Source organism: Tachyglossus aculeatus, chromosome 15 (genome assembly GCF_015852505.1).
Source record: "Tachyglossus aculeatus isolate mTacAcu1 chromosome 15, mTacAcu1.pri, whole genome shotgun sequence".
In the NCBI taxonomy this organism is placed as follows: Eukaryota; Metazoa; Chordata; class Mammalia; order Monotremata; family Tachyglossidae; genus Tachyglossus; species Tachyglossus aculeatus.
In genome coordinates, this window is record NC_052080.1 from 23,891,091 (window position 1) to 23,911,872 (window position 20,782).

At 42.9% G+C, this 20,782-nt stretch overlaps 1 protein-coding gene across 1 annotated transcript; it reads left to right on the forward strand.

The window, feature by feature from the left end:
* Positions 1-467: 467 nt before the first annotated feature.
* Positions 468-20,697, forward strand: PSMD12 (proteasome 26S subunit, non-ATPase 12). Its single transcript, XM_038757344.1, has 11 exons — positions 468-621; positions 9,165-9,224; positions 9,309-9,437; positions 11,755-11,862; positions 12,741-12,845; positions 14,256-14,405; positions 14,541-14,675; positions 15,143-15,255; positions 15,601-15,775; positions 18,214-18,291; positions 20,117-20,697. Exons 1-11 carry the CDS (start codon positions 517-519, stop codon positions 20,324-20,326), a joined length of 1,368 nt encoding a protein of 455 aa, XP_038613272.1. The 5' UTR covers positions 468-516; the 3' UTR covers positions 20,327-20,697.
* Positions 20,698-20,782: the final 85 nt, after the last annotated feature.

The window sequence follows — 20,782 nt, forward strand, 5'->3', positions numbered from 1 at the left end:
ACCCAAGCGCTTAGTGCAGTGCTCTGCACACAGTAAGCGCTCAGTAAATAGTGCTCTGCACACAGTATGCGCTCAATACAATTGAATGTATGAATGTGTGCTTCCCAAGCGCTTAGTGCAGTGCTCTGCACAGTAAGTGCTCAGTAAATAGAGCGCTCTGCACACAGTATACGTTCAATAAATACGACTGAATGAATGAACTTGTGCTTCCCAAGCGTTTAGTACAGTGCTCTCCCCACAGTAAGCGCTCAATAAATAGGCTTGATTGACGCCTGAGGAAGGAGGCCAGGCCGCGCGGGGGATGCCGGGAGAGAACGTTGAGGGCGCGCCCCCCACGTAACCCAGCCCCGCCCCGCAGGCGCGGGCCGCGGACCACGTGACCCGGCTACGCCCCCTTTTAGGTGTCCGCGGCGCCGCCCGCCGGAAGTCGGGGTCCTTCGGGCGGGGTCCCGCGGGGGGTGAGGGGAGGCCGCCGCGGTTGTGAGGCGAGGCGACGGCGTCGTCGGTCCGGGAGCCATGGCGGACGGCGCGGAGCGGGCCGACGGCCGCATTGTCAAGATGGAGGTGGACTACAGCGCCACCGTGGACCAGCGGCTGCCCGAGTGCGAGAAGCTGGCCAAGGTGAGGCGGGAGGAGGCTGAGTCACGGCGCCAGGCCCGAGGAGCCAGGCCCGGGGGACCACCTCCGCCCCCCCCTCAGGCTTGCACTCCTATTTTCTGTCATCGTCATCATCATCATCAATCCTACTTATTGAGCGCTTACTATGTGCAGAGCACTGTACTAAGCGCTCGGGAAGTACAAATTGGCAACACATAGAGACAGTCCCTACCCAACAGTGGGCCCCCAGTCTCAGCTGGGTGACCTGGGGCGAGTCACTTCGCTCCTCTGGGCCTCAGTGACCTCATCTGGAAAATGGGGGTGAAGACTGGGAGCCCCCCCCCGTGGGACGATCTGATCGCCTTGTATCTGCCCCAGCGCTTAGAACAGTGCTTTGCACAGAGTAAGCGCTTAATAAATGCCATTCCTGTACTATTAGAAGGGGGGACGGACAACAAAACTAAACACGGAGACGTGGCCGCTGTGGGGCCTTGGGCAAGTCACTTCACTCTTCTGAGCCTTGGTGTTTGTTCGTTCATTCATTCATTCAATCGTATTTGTTGAGCGCTTACTGTGTGCGGAGCACTGGACTAAGCGCTTGGGACGTCCAGGCCGGCAACAGACAGCGGACTCCCTTTACGGCCCTATTGAGAGCTCACCTCCTCCAGGAGGCCTTCCCAGACTGAGCCCCTTCCTTCCTCTCCCCCTCGTCCCCCTCTCCATCCCCCCATCTTACCTCCTTCCCTTCCCCACAGCACCTGTATATATGGATATATGTTTGTACAGATTTATCACTCTATTTTACTTGTACATATCTATTCTATTTATTTTATTTTATTAGTATGTCTGGTTTTGTTCTCCGTCTCCCCCTTCTAGACTGTGAGCCCACTGTTGGGTAGGGACTGTCTCTAGATGTTGCCAGTTTGTACATATTTATTACTCTATTCATTTGTTTATTTATCTATTTATTCATTTATTTTAGTTGTACGTATCTATTCTGTTTATTTTATTTTCTTAGTATGTTTGGTTTTGTTCTCTGTCTCCCCCTTTTAGACTGTGAGCCCACTGTTAGGGACCGTCTCTCTATGTTGCCAACTTGTACATCCCAAGCGCTTAGTACAGTGCTCTGCACACAGTAAGCGCTCAATAAATACGACTGATTGATTATTGAGCGCTTACTGGGTGCAGAATAAAAAGAATAATGACGGGATCTGTCAAGCTCTTGCCCTGTGTCAGGCACTGTTCCGAGCACTGCCTGTCGAGTCATTCATTCAATCGTATTTATTGGCCCTACTGAGAGCTCACCTCCTCCAGGAGGCCTTCCCAGACTGAGCCCCCTCCCTCCTCTCCCCCTCCCCCCATCTTACCTCCTTCCCTTCCCCACAGCACCTGTATATATGGATATATGTTTGTACATATTTATTACTCTATTTTACTTACTTTACACTGTGGACCACCCCCTTCTCCTCAACACGCTATCTGACCGTGGCTTCACAGACTCCGTCCTCTCCTGGTTCTCCTCTTATCTCTCCGGTCGTTCTTTCTCAGTCTCTTTTGCAGGCTCCTCCTCCCCCTCCCATCCTCTTACTGTGGGGGTTCCCCAAGGTTCAGTGCTTGGTCCCCTTCTGTTCTCAATCTACACTCACTCCCTTGGTGACCTCATTCGCTCCCACGGCTTCAACTATCATCTCTACGCTGATGACACCCAGATCTCCATCTCTGCCCCTGCTCTCTCCCCCTCCCTCCAGGCTCGCATCTCCTCCTGCCTTCAGGACATCTCCATCTGGATGTCCGCCCGCCACCTAAAGCTCAACATGTCGAAGACTGAGCTCCTTGTCTTCCCTCCCAAACCTTGTCCTCTCCCTGACTTTCCCATCTCTGTTGACGGCACTACCATCCTTCCCGTCTCACAAGCCCGCAACCTTGGTGTCATCCTCGACTCCGCTCTCTCATTCACCCCTCACATCCAAGCCGTCACCAAAACCTGCCGGTCTCAGCTCCGCAACATTGCCAAGATCCGCCCTTTCCTCTCCATCCAAACCGCTACCCTGCTCATTCAAGCTCTCATCCTATCCCGTCTGGACTACTGCACTAGCCTTCTCTCTGATCTCCCATCCTCGTGTCTCTCTCCACTTCAATCCATACTTCATGCTGCTGCCCGGATTATCTTTGTCCAGAAACGCTCTGGACATATTACTCCCCTCCTCAAAAACCTCCAATGGCTACCGATCAATCTGCGCATCAAGCAGAAACTCCTCCCCCTGGGCTTCAAGGCTGTCCATCCCCTGGCCCCCTCCTCCCTCACCTCCCTTCTCTCCTTCTCCAGCCCGGCCCACACCCTCTGCTCCTCTGCCGCTAATCTCCTCACTGTACCTCGCTCTCGCCTGTCCCGCCATCGACCCCCGGCCCACGTCATCCCCCGGGCCTGGAATGCCCCCAATCCCTCTGCCCATCCGCCAAGCTAGCTCTCTTCCTCCCTTCAAGGCCCTGCTGAGAGCTCACCTCCTCCAGGAGGCCTTCCCAGACTGAGCCCCTTCTTTCCTCTCCCCCTCGTCCCCCTCTCCATCCCCCCGTCTTACCTCCTTCCCTTCCCCACAGCACCTGTATATATGTATATATGGTTGTACATATTTATTACTCTATTTATTTATTTATTTATTTATTTATTTATTTATTTTACTTGTACATTTCTATCCTACTTATTTTATTTTGTTGGTATGTTTGGTTCAGTTCTCTGTCTCCCCCTTTTAGACTGTGAGCCCACTGTTGGGTAGGGACTGTCTCTATGTGATGCCAATTTGTACTTCCCAAGCGCTTAGTACAGTGCTCTGCACATAGTAAGCGCTCAATAAATACGATTGATTGATTGATTGATTGATTTTACTTGTACATATCTATTCTATTTATTTTATTTTGTTAATACCTTTGGTTTTGTTCTCTGTCTCCCCCTTTTAGACTGTGAGCCCACTGTTGGGTAGGGACCGTCTCTATATGTTGCCAGCTTGTACTTCCCAAGCGCTTAGTACAGTGTTCTGCACACGGTAAGTGCTCAATAAATACGATTGATTGATTGACAGAGACGGTCCCCACCCAACAACGGACTCACAGCCTAGAAGCAGGCTTGAGAAGCAGCGTGGCTCAGCGGAAAGAGCCCAGGCTTTGGAGTCAGAGGTCACGGGTTCAAATCCCGGCCCCATCAATGGTCAGCTGGGTGACTTTGGCCAAGTCACTTCACTTCTCTGGGCCTCAGTTCCCTCGTCTGGAAAATGGGGATGAAGACTGTGAGCCCCCCTGTGGGACAATCTGATCACCTTATAGCGTCCCCAGCGCTTAGAACAGTGCTTTGCACAGAGTAAGCGCTTAATAAATACCATTCCTATTATTGCTGTTAGAAGGGGGAGACGGACAACAAAACTAAACACGGAGACATGTCTGCTGTGGGGCCTTGGGCAAATCACTTCACTCCTCCGAGCCTTAGTATTTGTTCATTCAATCATTCATTCAATCGTATTTATTGAGCGCTTACTGTGTGCAGAGCACTGTACTAAGCGCTTGGGACGTCCAGGCCGGCAACAGATAAGAGACGGTCCCCACCCAACAACGGGCTCACAGCCTAGAAGGGGGAGACGGACAACAAAACTAAACATGGAGACGTCCGCTGTGGGGCCTTGGGCAAGTCACTTCACTCGTCTGAGCCTTAGTCACTAATACTAATTATGGTACTTGTTCATTCATTTATTCATTCAATCATATTTATTGAATGCTTACTGTGTGCAGAGCACTGTACTAAGTGCTTGGGAAGTCCAAGTCGGCAACAGATAGAGACGGGCCCTACCCAACAACGGGCTTACTGTCTAGAAGGGAGAGACGGACCACAAAACATGGAGACATGTCCGCTGTGGGGCCTTGGGCAAGTCACTTCACTCCTCTGAGCCTTAGTTACTAATACTAATTATGGTATTTGTTCATTCATTCAGTTGTATTTATTGAGCGCTTCCTGTGTGCAGAGCACTGGACTAAGCGCTTGGGAAGTACAGGTTGGCAACATATAGAGACGGTTCCTACCCAACAGCAGGCTCACAGTCCAGAAGACTGTGTTAAGCGCTTACTATGTGCCAGGCACATAAGTGCTGTGGTAGATACAAAGTAATCGGGTTGTCCCACGTGGGGCTCACAGTCTTCAGCTTCATTTTACAGATGAGGTAACTGAGGCACCGAGAAGTGAAGTGACTTGCCCAAGGTCACACAGCACCCACGGGGCGGAGCCGGGACTAGAACCCATGTCCTCTGACTCGTAAGCCCATCCTCTTGCCACGAGGCTATGCTGCTTCTCTGACCCACACAGGGCTCACAGTCTAGTGGGAGGAAAAAACAGGTCTTGATGCTCATTAGATAGCCTTGCCCAAGGTCACAGCAGGTGAATGGCAGAGCCTGCTAGACTCCCACGAGTCCTATGCCCTCCCCACTAGGCAACGTGAAAGAGAAAACTGCAAACATCTGAAAATTCACCATTCAAAAATAGCCTTATACAATTTCTGAGATGAAATCCAGTGTGATGGACTCACATTCTTCATCCATGTGGGACAGGGACCGTGTCCAACCTGATTAACTTAGAACAGTGCTTGGCACATAGTAAGTATTTAACAGGTCCGATAATTATCATTGCTAACCGTCCACACCTTATTGTTAATCGTATTTATTGAGCGCTTGTTGTACTGAAAGCATTGTACTAAGTGCTTGGGAGAGTACAGTTTAACATCAGAGACACTCCCTGCCCATAACAGGCTCACAGTCTAGAGGCTTGTAGCCACAGCTCTTCGCCCTGACATGCCCACCTCCCGTGCCCAACCCCGCTTTACCAATCCCACCCACTGTATCCATCGCCAGGGTCACCACATCCCTAGCCACCGAGTAATGGGCGTGTGGTCGCTTCCTAGTGACGGCAGAATTGGCCGGATTCATTCAGTCGCATTTATTGAGCGCTTACTGTGTGCAGAGCACTGGACTAAGCATTTGGGAAGTACAAGTCGGCAACATATAGAGACGATCCTTACCCAACAATGGGCACACAGTTTAGAAGTCTTCCTCCTCTCTGCTCTCTCCGCTCCCGCGGGCTCGCTCCGCCTCTCTCAGGTGACCCCCCAACTTCTCGAGTCTCCAGCTGAAGGAGGGCCCCCGCCAGGAGCCCGCGTCCCCACTTAATAATAATGATGGCATTTTTAAAATGTTTACTATGTGCAAAGCACTGTTCTAAGCACTGGAGGGGGGTACAAGGTGATCAGGTTGTACCACGTGGGGCTCACAGGCGTAATCCCCATTTTAACAGATGAGGGAACTGAGGCACAGAGAAGTGAAGTGACTTGCCCAAAGTCACACAGCTGATAATTGGTGGAGCCAGTTGTTAGGGCATTTCCTTCATTGTAGTATCTATAATAGTAATAATAATGGTGGCGTTTATTAAGTGCTTACTATGTGCAAAGCAGTGTTCTAAGCACCGGGGATGTTACAAGGTGATCAGGTTGTCCCATGGGGGGGGCTCACAGCCGTAATCCCCATTTTACAGATGAGATAACTGAGGCCCAGAAAAGTGACTTGCCCAAAGTCACACAGCTGTTGTCTTTCATCTTTGACTTTTCTGTTGACATTTCATCCCCGTGTGAATTATGGTCTGCATCTATTCAGCTACGCACACACCCCATAGAAACAATCTTGGGATCTGTAATGGTGAAGAATCAGGTTCTTTTATTTTCCATGGAAGTGGTTAAACTGCCACTCCATTTGGTCATGCCTCAGAACTGTATTTAGCTATGGCGTGTCCCTTTCCCCCACCATTAATTTCAGTAAATCATCAACAAAAAGAGCCCAAGCGTATTTTAAGTGTTATTTTTTTTTTATCTTTTTTCCTATCTGAAAAGGTTTTGCTGTCCTCACACAGAGAAAACTTCAGTATGTAGTGAATAAAAGCTTTTAGGGCCTAAACTAGGAAGGTGTCCTTGCAGCAGATGGAGTTTGTTGAGACTGATGGTATGGGGGCAGAAGAGAGGGCAGAGTTGGGGAGGTGAGCTGGGCAGGATTGCCAACTTGTACTTCCCAAGCGCTTAGTACAGTGCTCTGCACACAGTAAGCGCTCAATAAATACGATTGATTGATTGATTGGGTACAGATCAGAGCCAGGGTGTGAGGCTAGTGGGAAAACTAGGGCCCCCCAAGTGAGGTTAGGCTAGGGATAGGAAGGGCAGTGGAGGTGGGGAACAGACCAGGGTGGAGAGCGTGTATCAACTTCAACAGTATTTGCCTGTGCAGAGCAGAATACTAGGTACTTGAAACAGCTTAAAGGTAAGGGGAGATAACTAACCGCCTAGAGATCCCATTGAAGGTGATGTAAGATTTGGTGCTGAAGAAATCAAGTTACGTTACCTCACATCCAAACAGAATGGGGACATGTTGACTTATGTTCAAGGGAAATGGATGAGGACAATGGTCAGTTGTGAAGGCGATTCCATACCTCCACAGATTCTACATTGCCTGGGTTTCAAAGCAGTTGAAACTCTCTACAATGAGCCTGACAGACCCAGCTTTTCCTCTAAGGGCACCGGTACCATTGAATGATGGATTCTGAGTGATGAGAAAAGTTATTAATATTATTGCTAGCACTGAGTAAATGCTTACTAACTCGTCAAGCCCGGAACCAAAGCCCGAGGTGAAAACACGGAAATTACTTGTCACTCTTCCTAACAAGGAGTACACAGTCTATAGAGGACATAGAACAGTTGTCAGTCAGTCAGTGAACAGTAGGAAGAAAGCAAAACAAGAAAGTAGACTAAAATTCAACGATTGAAATAATATCAGCAATAAAAGCTATTTCTGCTACAAATTATGTGCAGGTCTGCTGTACTGCCTCATTCTGCATGGCACTCTTGACTGTCAGTGACAGTAAATGCTCCATGTGTGTAAATGTGGAAGAGTGACAGAAGTATAGGAACTTGAGATGCTTTTAATAGACTTCTGAATCCAATCATGTTATTAAAGCCACGTAGAATCTTTCAGGTTTCTTCCTCAGAGAATCACCTCTTTCCTACTTACTCTTAATAGCAAGCTTAATTATACTTTGAATTTGTGCAGCACTTTTGTTTATTTCAAATAATTTTCCCATCCGTTATTTTATATAGCCTCGCAGCCTCCCATGGAAAAGACATTATTACTAATCCTCATTTTCAGATGAGGAAAAAAGAGGCTCAGTGAGGTTATGTGAATTGTCTGAAGTCACACATCTGGCTATTAGCAGAGTTGGAACTAGAGCACTTTTCTTTAAACCATGTCAGTGTTTTGTAACTTTTTTCCAAACTCCTTAATGTTTGTGAATAATATTTTTGGGGAACTGATTATCTTTCCTCTATATAGTTGACTTTTGTGAAACATGTCCTGTAGTTGTTACTCAAACAGAAAAGACACTGACTACTCCAAAGGTTGAAGCAAAGCAAAAGGTTAAAATCACAGAGGAATTAGAATGCGTGGAAAAAGATCTTTCACTTTTTGCCCTAGCTGCGTTCCTACCAAAGACACAAAACATGCTTTAATATGCCCAAATTACTTAGGTTGACATAATGGGGCAGGTGGGCAAAGACTTGTCCTATTTCTCTATGAGATGCCTGAACATCATTTCTGGCTAGAAGTACAGTATGTGTATATGCCTTCTGATTTGTGTGGATGAAATCCCCAAACTGCTTATGTTTAGCGTTTGTAATAGTTTTGCTCTTTTGCGTGCCTAACACTAGACACATAAGTAGCATTAATAAAAAGTCATAACAAGTTTCATCTCAGAGCATGAATGTGCTTTGTGTCCAGAGTGTTTCCCTCTGTCCTTAGCCTCTGCATTTGAATACAAGATTTTCAAATTCCTTGAATGAGCAAGTGAAACATATATAGATATGTGTATGTCTTTGTTATACCTATTAAACGTGTGTGTGTGTGTGTGTGTGTGTGTGTGTGTGTGTGTGTGTGTGATAAACAGTGCCCTGGAATGCTGCCATCTGATTAGGTGATTGATGTGATATATATTAATAATAAATCTATGCATTTCAGCTCTTAATGAAGCACGGTAATATGTTTTCTGCTATGCAAAAGAAGAGGACAAGCACTGTTCTCAAGCAGTAGTGAAGTATCAGAGTTCTGCCTGAGTAGTCATAAAACACATTTTTGTTATCTAATTCTGGCTTGTTCTGAGACTTTCTGCAACCTCTTGATTCTTAAGTTTCTTCCCTGTATAATGTAGGTGATTTGACAGGAAATAAGTCTTCTGTTATGGTTGAAAAAAATCTTCGGTCCCACAGAATTTTCCTCAGTCTTTTGTATAACCATCGGATGATAATAGTGAGCATTAGTGAACTAAAGAAATTCAGTCCTTGGAATGTGGGTTGAGTTGCCGTTTTTCATTACAATTCTTCCTATCCACACAGTATAATTCCTTTCCTGATGAGGACTTTTACTGTTTCCCTTCTATGTAAGTCACAGCCTGTGATTTCATTGCTGATGCTTATCTCTCTCTCTTATTTTTTGTCTTTTTTTAGGAAGGACGACTTCAAGAAGTGATTGAAACCCTTCTGTCTCTAGAAAAACAGACCCGAACAGTGAGTAGATTATGCTACAGACAAAAATTGTTATTCATTTCATTTAATTTGTTTGTGGCTCAAATAATGTTTTCATTCCTACAGGCTTCTGACATGGTATCGACATCCCGAATTTTGGTTGCAGTAGTCAAGATGTGCTATGAAGCTAAGGAGTGGGATTTTCTTAATGAAAATATTATTCTTTTATCCAAAAGGAGAAGTCAGTTAAAACAGGTGAGCTTTTCGGATCTGTGAAAACAATAACTGAAAGGGTAAATAATCCTAATTATCAAATTGTGAAATACCTTCCCTTGCTCATCATTTTGTTTTCTGGAACTAGGGCGAGAGCTCCATTAGTAGTAGCTCCATCGTTCACTGTTTTTTCCATTGCTGACTATTTGTTCAACAAGTTAAGTCAATACTATATAGCAGTTTTCACTTTGAAATCTCAACTCCCTGTGACGTGAATCATTACAACCTCTCAGCGAGAGAGTGAAAAGCGTCATTATCCCCATGTGTAGAGATGACGAAGCTCTGGAGCTTGTTCAACCTTCTCAGCATGGCATACCAGATAGAGCACACCCTGGGGAGTCAGAAGGTGGTGGGTTCTAATCCCGGCTCTGCCACTTGTCTGCCGTGTGACCTTGGGCAAATCAATGCACTTCCTCTGGTGCCTCAATTATCTGTAAAATGGAGATTGAGACTGTGAGCACCATATGGGATGGGGACTGTATCCAAACCGATTTGCTTGCATCCACCCTGGTGCGTAGTATAGTGCCTGGTACACAGTAAGCACATAACAATTAACACAGTTATTAATACTAGGGGCAGTGAAGGAGGGCCATCTATATTGAATCTTTTAAAAATAAATTTAAAGCAAAGTAATGAAGCCGGTATTTTTTCATGTCATTGAAACAAAATTACCTAGTAGATGTACTTAAAGTGGCATTGAAAAGTAAAGAAATTTCGATTGAGGTCACTCCATGGCACGTAAAAATTCAATTGATTTAAATGCACCATGTGGAGCTCAATCCTGTGTGAGCTTCTTGCTACCAGCTGTCAGAGAATCCTAATACTCATGCATTTTTCATGAAGAGAACAGATGTTAAGTGAGCCTCCATGTTGACCCCCTTGCTTGAAGTTTAGCTTTCATTTGTAAAGAACTTGTTTCAAATGCCTTCTTTAATTAGAAATATGAGTCCATTAAAGTTCATGAAAGCAATACTGAAGCACTTGGTATCATTTTCTATTTTAAAGAGAGAGCGGGGCAGTAGTATTAATAGTATTTGGAATGGTAACAGTATTTATTAAGCAATTACTGTGTGCAGAGTAGTGTACCAAACCCTGGGGCAGAATACCCAGAGGGGAATTAGAGAGTGAGGGTACAGCCAAGTTTGCCCACTCCTTTTCCCTCTTCCATAACACTGTCCTGGACAAAATAAATGCCTGAGGCCAATTATTTTTTCTCTTACACCTCTTAGACTTTTTTTAAATGAACCTTTTCTTTCTGCCTCAGTACAACTGGATTCTTCAGGTTTCTCAGCTTTTTGTAGATTGCCTAAACAGAAGACTTCTCTGTCTATCACTTGGCCCCTGTAGGTTTATTTATTTTACTTGTACATATCTATTCTATTTATTTTATTTTGTTAGTATGTTTGATTTTGTTCTCTGTCTTCCCCTTTTAGACTGTGAGCCCACTGTTGGGTAGGGACTGTCTCTATATGTTGCCAATTTGTACTTCCCAAGCGCTTAGTACAGTTCTCTGCACATAGTAAGCGCTCAATAAATACGATTGATGATGATGATGATGTAGGTGAAACTGACCTAGCCATACATAATATTAATGACTTTCTTGCTGTTCTGCAGAGTACTAGTCCAGTGGGTCAAGTTTAAATAGGTTACCCAAGAAAAAAATTCAGTCTATTTGAGTGGTTGACAGAATCTTTTAAATGGAATTCCCTAGTAGTCCTAAAGGGTTTTCATTTGATTTTGATGCTTATCCACATGGGGGTGTGGTGTAACTGTGTTTACCTGTTCAAATTCTATATTCCAATAAAAGACAACTAATGTAAACCACCAGATTTTCATGTTTACTTGTCCTTAAGCACTGAGTCCTGATTGCCACCCTACTGAGAATACCGTGGTATCAAAGCACACTTGAGATTCTTTAATAAGAGATTTTTGTACTGGAGGCTCTTTTCTACCGTTAATATGGTACCTTGATTTTAGGCATAGTTTTGGAAGGTACTTGTGGGCAGGGAATGTGTCTGTTATATTGTCGTTCTCTCCTAAGTGCTTAGAAAAATGCTCTGCACACAGTAAGCCCTCCATAAATATGACTGACTGACTAACCTGTAGGAAGGAGTGAATTCCCTTCCTAAAAGCATTTGGTCCATTTGAAAGAAGGAAGAGGACATTCTTGAATCTACAAACATGTAGTTCATCCCAGACACTTCGGATGAAATGACATTGTCAGTAGGTGCCTTATTACTGGGTTTTTAAAATTTCGCTTGCGTGCGGTGGCATCAATTATTGTTGCTTAATTCGATAGGCTGTTGCAAAAATGGTCCAGCAGTGCTGTACTTACGTTGAAGAGATCACAGACCTTCCAATCAAACTTCGCTTAATTGACACCTTGCGAACGGTTACAGAAGGAAAGGTAAGTTTTCAAGTAGAAAGAAACAGTATGTGGTCTCCCACAGTGGTGAAGCCAAATGAGGAATTCGGCTTCGGCTACATAGGTGTTTACAGACAGAGAAAAGGCAGATAATTTACTATGCTAAGCGGGTCAGGGATGGACCCCAACATGTTCATTTTGTTTCTTTAGTCTGTTGGCCTTAGTGCCTCTCTAAAAGGAACAACTGAGAGGGTAAATGTCAAATATGGGTTCTTCCTTTCGACAAGGTAACTCTTAATGGGGATTATTTCCATTCTTTAATTGATCAAAATTTTATTTTGCCTTTGCCTAATTGCTTCTTAAAATGCATTTATTTCCCTTAAGGTGCCTTTAAAAATTAAATTCTTAGATTATTTTTAGCATTTAGAGGCACTTTATGATTCAATTTATTGGAAATTAGAAATTCAGCAACATTACTTATTTATAAAGCAAACTCTAAACGCAGTAATAATTCCTAGTGGATGAGGAAATAAACAGTTTCTGATGTAAGAAATCATGACGAAGAAATCGTTAATCATGAAGAATATTGAGGATATTAATTGAGGAAAGCACATCCTGGAGTGGCCAGAGTGCTTTGAATCATTCTTTTTAAAAATTCCCTGTTTTCCTTTCCTAACTTGTGGCCCAGGAACTTGAGTTTTCAATACCTGATCTCTTTTGGCAGCATATTAAAATGTTCTTGGGAGACATTTGCTAAAGCAATAGATAGAGGTGGTAGATACTTTATACAGTATCACAAACTGGCAAGGTGGTTCCTGTTGTGCCTACTTGGGATGATAGACTACTTTCGACCATTTTGATATAGAATATTTCTTTAGGAAAGCAGATGTTAAAAGGGAAATGCTTTGTTACCATTTCAGATCTATGTGGAAATTGAGCGTGCTCGATTGACTAAAACACTTGCAGCAATCAAGGAACAAAATGGTGAAGTGAAAGAAGCGGCGTCGATTTTGCAAGAGCTGCAGGTAGCGTGTCATTGTAGAGGGCACTTGATATTATTTCCCCCCAGAAATGAACTTTTTTGTTGCTGTTGAGGCTGGCCCACGTGGCAGTTTAACCTCTCCTTTCACCTACCAAAAGTAGGATTGATTGATTGGATTGGAATGTGAGTTTTTTTATCAAGGAGTAATAGATTAGGTGATTACCTTTGGGGCAGTTCCTAATAGTCAAGAAAATTTTGCTCTGAGACCTCAAGTACAATACACATATCATAATTTTAATGTGATTTTGCTAAGATGGGAACATCTGGGTTGATTTACTGCATAAAACTGACTCAGAATTGGCCAAGTTCAGCAGAACGAAATTGTATCTGCAGTAACAGAATTGTTTGGTCAAGATTGCCCAACACCTACTAAGCCTGATTTGTTGATAATAAATTGATTTTGTTTTATTCATGTGAACTAAATTGTCATCAGCATTGATCGAGCACCTACTGTGTGCACAGAACTTTACAGAACATTTGGAAGAGTACAATAAAGTAGGTGATCATTTTCACCTTAGATTATAATTTGAGGGGCAGATACAAAAAGAATAATAATCACAATAATAATAATTGCGATCTTTAAGTGTTTATTATGTGCCAAGCACTGTACTAAGCACTGGGGTATATAAGCGATAATCAGGTTCCACATGAGGCAGTATTTGTGTAGGCTTCCAATGGTCCTGAAGTCTCGTTGACAAGGGAGCAATTATTCAGGAATTTGAGATTTAGAGCTTCAGGGAAGCCTGCATCCACCTGAGCATTTGACTCCCTTCATACCAGATGACTGATCTGCAGAGTTCACTGGGGACAAGGTCTTTGCCAGTAAGGGATGCACATTATAAGACTGTATTAAGTGCTTAGTACAGTGCTCTGCACACAGTAAGCGCTCAATAAATACGATTGATGGTGGCTAAAGATGTCACCATAATAATAATTGGGGTATTTGTTAAGCACCAACTGTGTCAAGCACTGTACCAAGCACTGGAGTAGATTCAAGATCATCAGGTATGAGACGGGTCTAACAGTCTAAATAGGGGGGACAGTACATATTGATTTTCTGTTTTGCTGATGAGGGAACCAAGGAACAGAGAAGTTAAGTGACTTGCCCAAGGTCACACAGCAGACATGTAGCGGGAAATGGAAGCAGAACCCAGGTCGTCTGATTCCCAGGCTCATGCTCTTTCCATTAGATCCCGCTGCTTCTTGTAATTGGTGTCGTATTTCTGTTTTGGGTTGTAAACTCCAAGAGAACGGGAATAAATGTGGGTTTGTTATTTGTCATATGGGCACTTACGAACTACCATTTGATGTTGATGATTATTAGTTTATACTTTATGTTGTTGCCGAGTAGTGGGAATTCAATTTAATTATACTTTGGTTATTACTGTTATAGGTGGAAACTTACGGGTCGATGGAAAAGAAGGAGAGAGTGGAATTTATATTGGAGCAGATGAGACTCTGTCTTGCCGTGAAAGATTACATTCGGACCCAAATTATCAGCAAAAAAATTAACACCAAATTCTTCCAAGAAGAAAACACAGAGGTAAATGATGAGAAATCACTTAATTGTTTTCTGTTTCCCTGCCTCGAGTTTTCATGCCTCGTGTTTAGAAAATATTTTAAAAAGAATAACTCTCAAAGTTAAAGTAAATGTTAGCAAACTAGTTCTGTTTTTCAGAAGTCTAAATTGAAGTACTACAATTTAATGATCCAGTTGGATCAGCATGAAGGCTCCTATTTGTCCATCTGCAAACACTACAGAGCTATATATGATACCCCTTGTATCCAAGCTGAAAGTGAAAAGTGGCAGCAGGTAAGATTTTTGTTAATAAAATTGAAGTGATCCCTACTACTTCTTCACTTGTTGACTGCAATGCCAGGTCGCTATCTCTTGCAAATGCCATTGTTATATGAGTTATATGAAAACAATTAAAATCCCAGACAGCATCAGAAGAGAATGTAGAATGATTTGGGGCACTCAGTATTTAAATTTTATGGAAAAACACTGTGATACTTGGGCAGAAAATTGGTATTTCCCAGATATCAACAATTTCACTTGCTAAAGTTTTCCCCCTTGTCTTCAACAATCTTATATTACAGTTTCATTGTGTTAGCAGTGCAGTCTATAAAAAAAACCCAATATATTCAGAAGTGTTTGATCTTTATTAGTAATTTTTAAAATCGTCTTAAGTTTTATGCTGCATTGTGTAGACTTCTAATCTACCCATTTATGTTTGGTTTTTCTTTTTATGGTCTGTTGTTTTTTTTTTTTTTCCCCAGGCTTTGAAGAGTGTTGTTCTTTATGTTATTCTGTCCCCCTTTGATAACGAACAGTCAGATTTGGTTCACCGAATAAGCAGTGACAAAAAATTAGAAGAAATCCCCAAATATAAGTAAGTGCTTGTTGTAAATGATGCAGTAATGATATAAGGCAGCTTGCTTAGCAAAGGGGGAGGATGGTCAGACATAAAAATCTTTTCCTCCATTGCCTTCCTGCCCAAAGCAGAAGTTAAGTAACGGCTGGCAGATTCGATGAAGAAAGCCAAATTGTTTTGGGGAGTGGGACCAAAAGTAAAGATTTAGATATTTTCATTAAAGGAAGAGTTTCATTACGTGGTCTTTCCTTTAGTCTGGGTGGCCTTGTTCATTAAGCTGCTGTTTTATTTAATAGGAACTACAATTTATATCATAATTTTCATGGGACTGTAGTAATAATTGTTTGACCAAATAATTCACAGGGATCTCCTAAAGTTATTTACTACCATGGAGTTAATGCGTTGGACTACACTGGTTGAAGACTATGGGAAGGAGTTAAGAGAAGGATCCCCTGGAAGTCCTGCAACTGATGTTTTTGGCTATACAGAGGAAGGTGAAAAGAGATGGAAAGACTTGAAGAATAGAGTCGTGGAACATGTAAGTAACTCGACAGCTTTTGTTCATTTCCAACTTGGATAGCAGAGCAGCAGTTCTTTTATTATGAGACTTTCGGGTGCTAAACATGGATTTCTCTTTCTAACTTCCCTTATTCAGGTGGGCCCAAAATATTGGGGAGAACAGTTCTCCTCTTTCTCTTCCCTACTAAGACTGCCCTAGAAATATTTCCATTTTGACAGGTTTTGAAATGAAACATTTTCTTTGCAGATTATGTTTATGTGGCTGCTTGAACCTCTGACATGTCCTTCACTTTTCCCCCATGTTGGTGGTTAACATCTCAAAATAGTTGACTGTCACAGTTGGTAATGTTAAGTGCTTACTATCTGCCAAGCACTGCCCTGAGCAAAGAGGTAGATACAGAGAAATCAGGTCAGACATAGGATAGGGCTCACAATCTAAGGGGGAGGGAGAACAAGAATTTCACTCCCACTTCCCAGATGAGGGAAGGGCAGAGAGAATTTAGTATCCTGATTAAGATCACACAGCAGACAAGTGGCTGAGCCAAGGTTAGCAACCAGGTCCTCTGATACCCAGGCCCGTGGTCTTTACAGAAGGTAAAGAGTTCAAAGAAGAGTTTGAAGAAGAGTTGAAAGGCCTAGAATGACAAGAACAGCATCATACAGAAATAAAACATTTCATTTTGAAGCTTAAAAAAATGGAAACATTTCAATCTTAAGTTAAGCCTTTTCCATCTCCTGCGATCTCTCCTCATGAAGTTTGCTCATGGAAGTAAATACCAGAAGTAACTTTTTCTGGAGTGGTCTTTCCTCATTTTCCTGAAGACACACAGGCGTAGCCTTTGCAATCAGGCAGTTGCTTGTCTCAAGTTTTTCAAATTTGCCCAAAGGCATTGGTGATTACCTAGAATTCTATGCATTCCTATGCTACCATTATCAATCTGTTAGGCTGCTCTTTCCTCTACCACCCATGACAAATATCAGTGAGGAAGTAAGAATCATAGCAGTGCTATACTGACAAGCAAATTCTCATGAGAGATTTCAAGGCCTGGTTGTGCAGTGATACTGAAACCTACGAGTCAGCAGTGTTGGGTGAATGAGATAAACAGAAAAAATGCCCTGCTCTGACAGAGTTCAGGTGCTAGACAGCATCTTGTAATCAGTACTTTGCCTAGAAACCCTGAAAACTTAACACGATTTGTTGAGTATGTCATCTATTACCAAGACCTGCTGTTATGCAGGGCTATCAAACCTGGACTGGTCATCACCTGATCCATTTCAGACTTTTCCCTAAAAAAAATGACACCGCATCACAGTGTGGCATCTCAAGCCCCCATTCCTTCCCAGAAGGAATGCTTGATTCTGCAGAATGGAGACACATGCAAGGAGCTTTGTAATCACTCGTTAAGAAATCCCATTTGCCATTTCCAGTGGGACTAACAGCATGTCTGTGAGGGTCTCTCTACCAGGCAGCCTTTAAAGTTGGGCACTGTCCGAAGGAAATAGCAGGACTGGGTTGAGGAAAATGCCTAAGGTCAAAGAGCTGTGTTTGGGTAAACAGGCTCACCTGTGCCTTGGTGATTCTCGTGCCCCTGGCAATGGGATGTTTGTCAAAGCCCATGTGGTGAAAGGCAGAATGAGGCAAGAGGCCTGCAGTCCAAGTCATGAGGTGGTGGGGCTGAAGAGATAAAGGACCACTCACTGGGACAGAAATCAAGTGAAGAGGGTGCCTGGATCCATACCCATGACACAGCACCAGGGCAGGGGCAGAGGGTTGCCCATCTTCATCACAGACAAGGAAGAAATCCTAGAGAAATGGTCTACATCTTTCAAAAACTGCAAATGCCTTTCATGAGGTTGACACTCGCTCCCTTGGCTACCCCTTCCCCCCGCCCCGCAGCACTTGTGTATATATGTACGTATCTACAAGTCTATATTAATATGTTTACTTGTTCTGATGTCCGTCTCCCCCCTTCTAGACTGTAAGCCCGGTGTGGGCAGGGATTGTCTTTACTGCTGAATTGTACTTTCCAAGCACTTAGTATAGGACTCTGCACATAGTAAGCGCTCAAATATGACCGAATGAATGAAAAATGATTAACCAGCCGACATGAAAATTCAGCTTCTGTGCCAACATTTGATGAAGGCACCATTGTTGTTAGGCTTTGGAGTATCTAAAAAGGCTTCTTTGTATGATACCTATGTTGGGTAGGGACTGTCTCTATATGTTGCCAATTTGTACTTCCCAAGCGCTTAGTTCAGTGCTCTGCACACAGTAAGCGCTCAATAAATACGATTGATGATGCTATTTAAAGTAATGTTATTCTGACAATCATGTCAGGAAAACACCTAGTCTTCTGTAATTTTGACACATTTGGGATCTGTAACTGACACAGGACTATTTTCATTGCATTTTGCTGCAGTTAACCTTACTGAATGCATTGGCTTTTTCCCCCCCAGAATATTAGGATAATGGCTAAGTATTATACCAGAATAACGATGAAGAGGATGGCACAACTCCTTGATCTGTCAGTTGACGTAAGTCTAAGCTAACGCTCTTATTTACTAATATTTACAGCACAGCATGTTAAAAATGCTGTATATTTATTCTTGTATAGAGAATGCCATTTTACCACGAGTGCTCAGTCAAGTTTTAATATAACTTTATGGTGGCAGAGGAGTATTTTCCTTGGAACAGAATATGAAGTGGATCTGTTAACTAACCAACGGTGGCTTTGTTGGCCTTTTGTGGAGGTTGCATTCTGGGAAAATGCTACAAACTTAAGTACCACGAATGATGAGCCGTGAAATCCCTTTAAAGAAATAGGATTCATATGTCAGTTTCTCCTGGCATTTATCTTAAGGGAATCCAGATTAATTTATGGTACACAGTTGAGTATTTGACCAGACTCTCCTACAGCCCGGAAGTCTTATTGGCAGGGGAGCAATTATCCAGGAATTTGATATCTAGAGCTTCAAGGAAGCCGAGTCCACCTGGGTATTTCACTACCTTCATACCAGATGAACGACCTGCAGAATTCACTGGGGACAAAGTCTCTGCCAGTAAGGCATGCACATCATAAAACTGGTGGCTAAAGTTGTCACCATAATAATAATAATTGGGGTATTTGTTAAGCACTGTGTGTCAAGCACTGTACTAAGTGCTGGGGTAAATGCAAGATAATCAGGTCCCACATGGGACCCACAGTCTAAGTAGGAAGGAGGACAGGTAGTGAATCCCCATTTTGAAAATGAGGGATCTGAGGCACAGAGAGTTTAAGTGACATACCCAAGGTCACACAGTAGACAAATGGCCCATGATCTTTCCACCAGGCCATGCTGCTTCTCCAGATAAGTGAAACCACCCACGCTAAATCATTGGTTGACAGTCTCCCGAAACAGCAGGTCTTCACTAAATTGTCTTTGCAGTATAAAAATTCTCATTGTTATAATGCATTTGAGCTGTTCATCCTACCCTCCCCTGTTGTAGAAATTAGGTACTCAAAAGTACCCACTGTTTGAAAGACCAGTTGGACTCTGGCTCTTGTCACAAGGTGGAAGGTTTCAATTTTTGGTTTTTTTTAGGTGCATTCTCAATCTGTTTTAATGTTATGCAGGTGACAGTAATGGTTGAAGTTTGCGGTTCAGTTAAATTCAGTGCTAGGTATCCACAATGGCATGTGCTTTGTGCGGTAACTGTATAAGTAGTTCACTAGTGTTACCCAGGAAGCTAGGCTTATTATAATAGCGTAAACTCCCTGGGCAGTGCTAATTGAAGTACTATCATAGCAAGAGCCAGGAGAAGCCCAAAGAGTATCGGGGTGAGAAGGTAGCCTGCTTAAAGTGACAGGTGGTTGCATTAATTGTGGCCTCAGAAAATTGGTTACCAAACCACACACCGTGGTAAGCCAAAAGGGTATACAGAGTTTTAAGAATGGCCATTCAAGAAAAAAAAAATGTCTGGCAAGGGAACTAGATTGCTAGCTCTTTTAACAGTTACATTTCTAACAGAGCTATAACTCAAAGATATTAGTCAAGCACCAGCTATATAAGTGGTATTTATTAAGCATTTTCTATGTACCCAGCATTTACTGTGTGAGTGCTGGACTAGATATAAGAAAATCAGATCAGACCCAAGGATGTGATCTGATGTCAGTCCTAGTAATTGATGCTAAAATGGCAGCATGATAACACTAATTCCTAGTACCATGGTTTGCATAGGCCCAAGGAGTAGTAATTGCATAATTAATTGCCAAGTCTATCCTGTGGAGTTATGGCAATATAGTCTTTTGATGCTTTTTAGCCTCTCTTAATCCTCATTTTTGTTGTTCTCTCAATTCCGCTTTTTGTTTCTCCTTTGCAGGAGTCAGAGGCCTTTCTTTCGAACCTAGTAGTAAATAAGACCATCTTTGCTAAAGTAGACAGGCTGGCTGGTATTATCAACTTCCAGAGGCCCAAGGATCCAAACAACCTACTCAATGACTGGTCTCAGAAGCTGAACTCATTAATGTCACTAGTTAACAAAACTACGCACCTCATAGCCAAAGAGGAGATGATACATAATCTACAGTAAGGGGCTCAGTACTCTTAATGCTTTTAAAAAAGCATTAAAACTTGGGGTCATGGAAAAAGACTTACTGTCCCAGTGTAAATGTCGGGGGTTTTTTTCCCTTATATTCCCGAGTTTCATATCCAAAATTTAAAATGAGTGATGCTGTTTCAGGCCTTGTTTAACCAAAAAAAATTCCCTTGATTTCATTTTATTTGTTTAACTTTGCTTTCCGTTTGGTGGAAGAATATAATACAACTGTAATGACCGTGTAATCAAAAAATAGTGTCGTGACTTACCCCAGTATTTTTTCTATTGTTGAAAAACTTTTTAGCTATCTTATGTTCCATCCAGCTAACTATATAATAAAAAACCAACAACAGGTTATGCTTTTATTTCTTTTCATGATTACCTTTGTTTTTGAAGATGAATCAGGGGCATTTGTAATGATTTGGTAAGTTGTTTTTTGTTTTTTGTTTT

Coding starts and splice junctions, on each gene's coding strand:
- PSMD12 (XM_038757344.1), top strand. CDS start 517: ATGGCGGACGGCGCGGAGCGGGCCGACGGCCGCATTGTCAAGATGGAG. Junction 9,225..9,308: donor TAGAAAAACAGACCCGAACA/GTGAGTAGATTA, acceptor TCATTCCTACAG/GCTTCTGACATGGTATCGAC. Junction 14,406..14,540: donor TCCAAGAAGAAAACACAGAG/GTAAATGATGAG, acceptor TCTGTTTTTCAG/AAGTCTAAATTGAAGTACTA.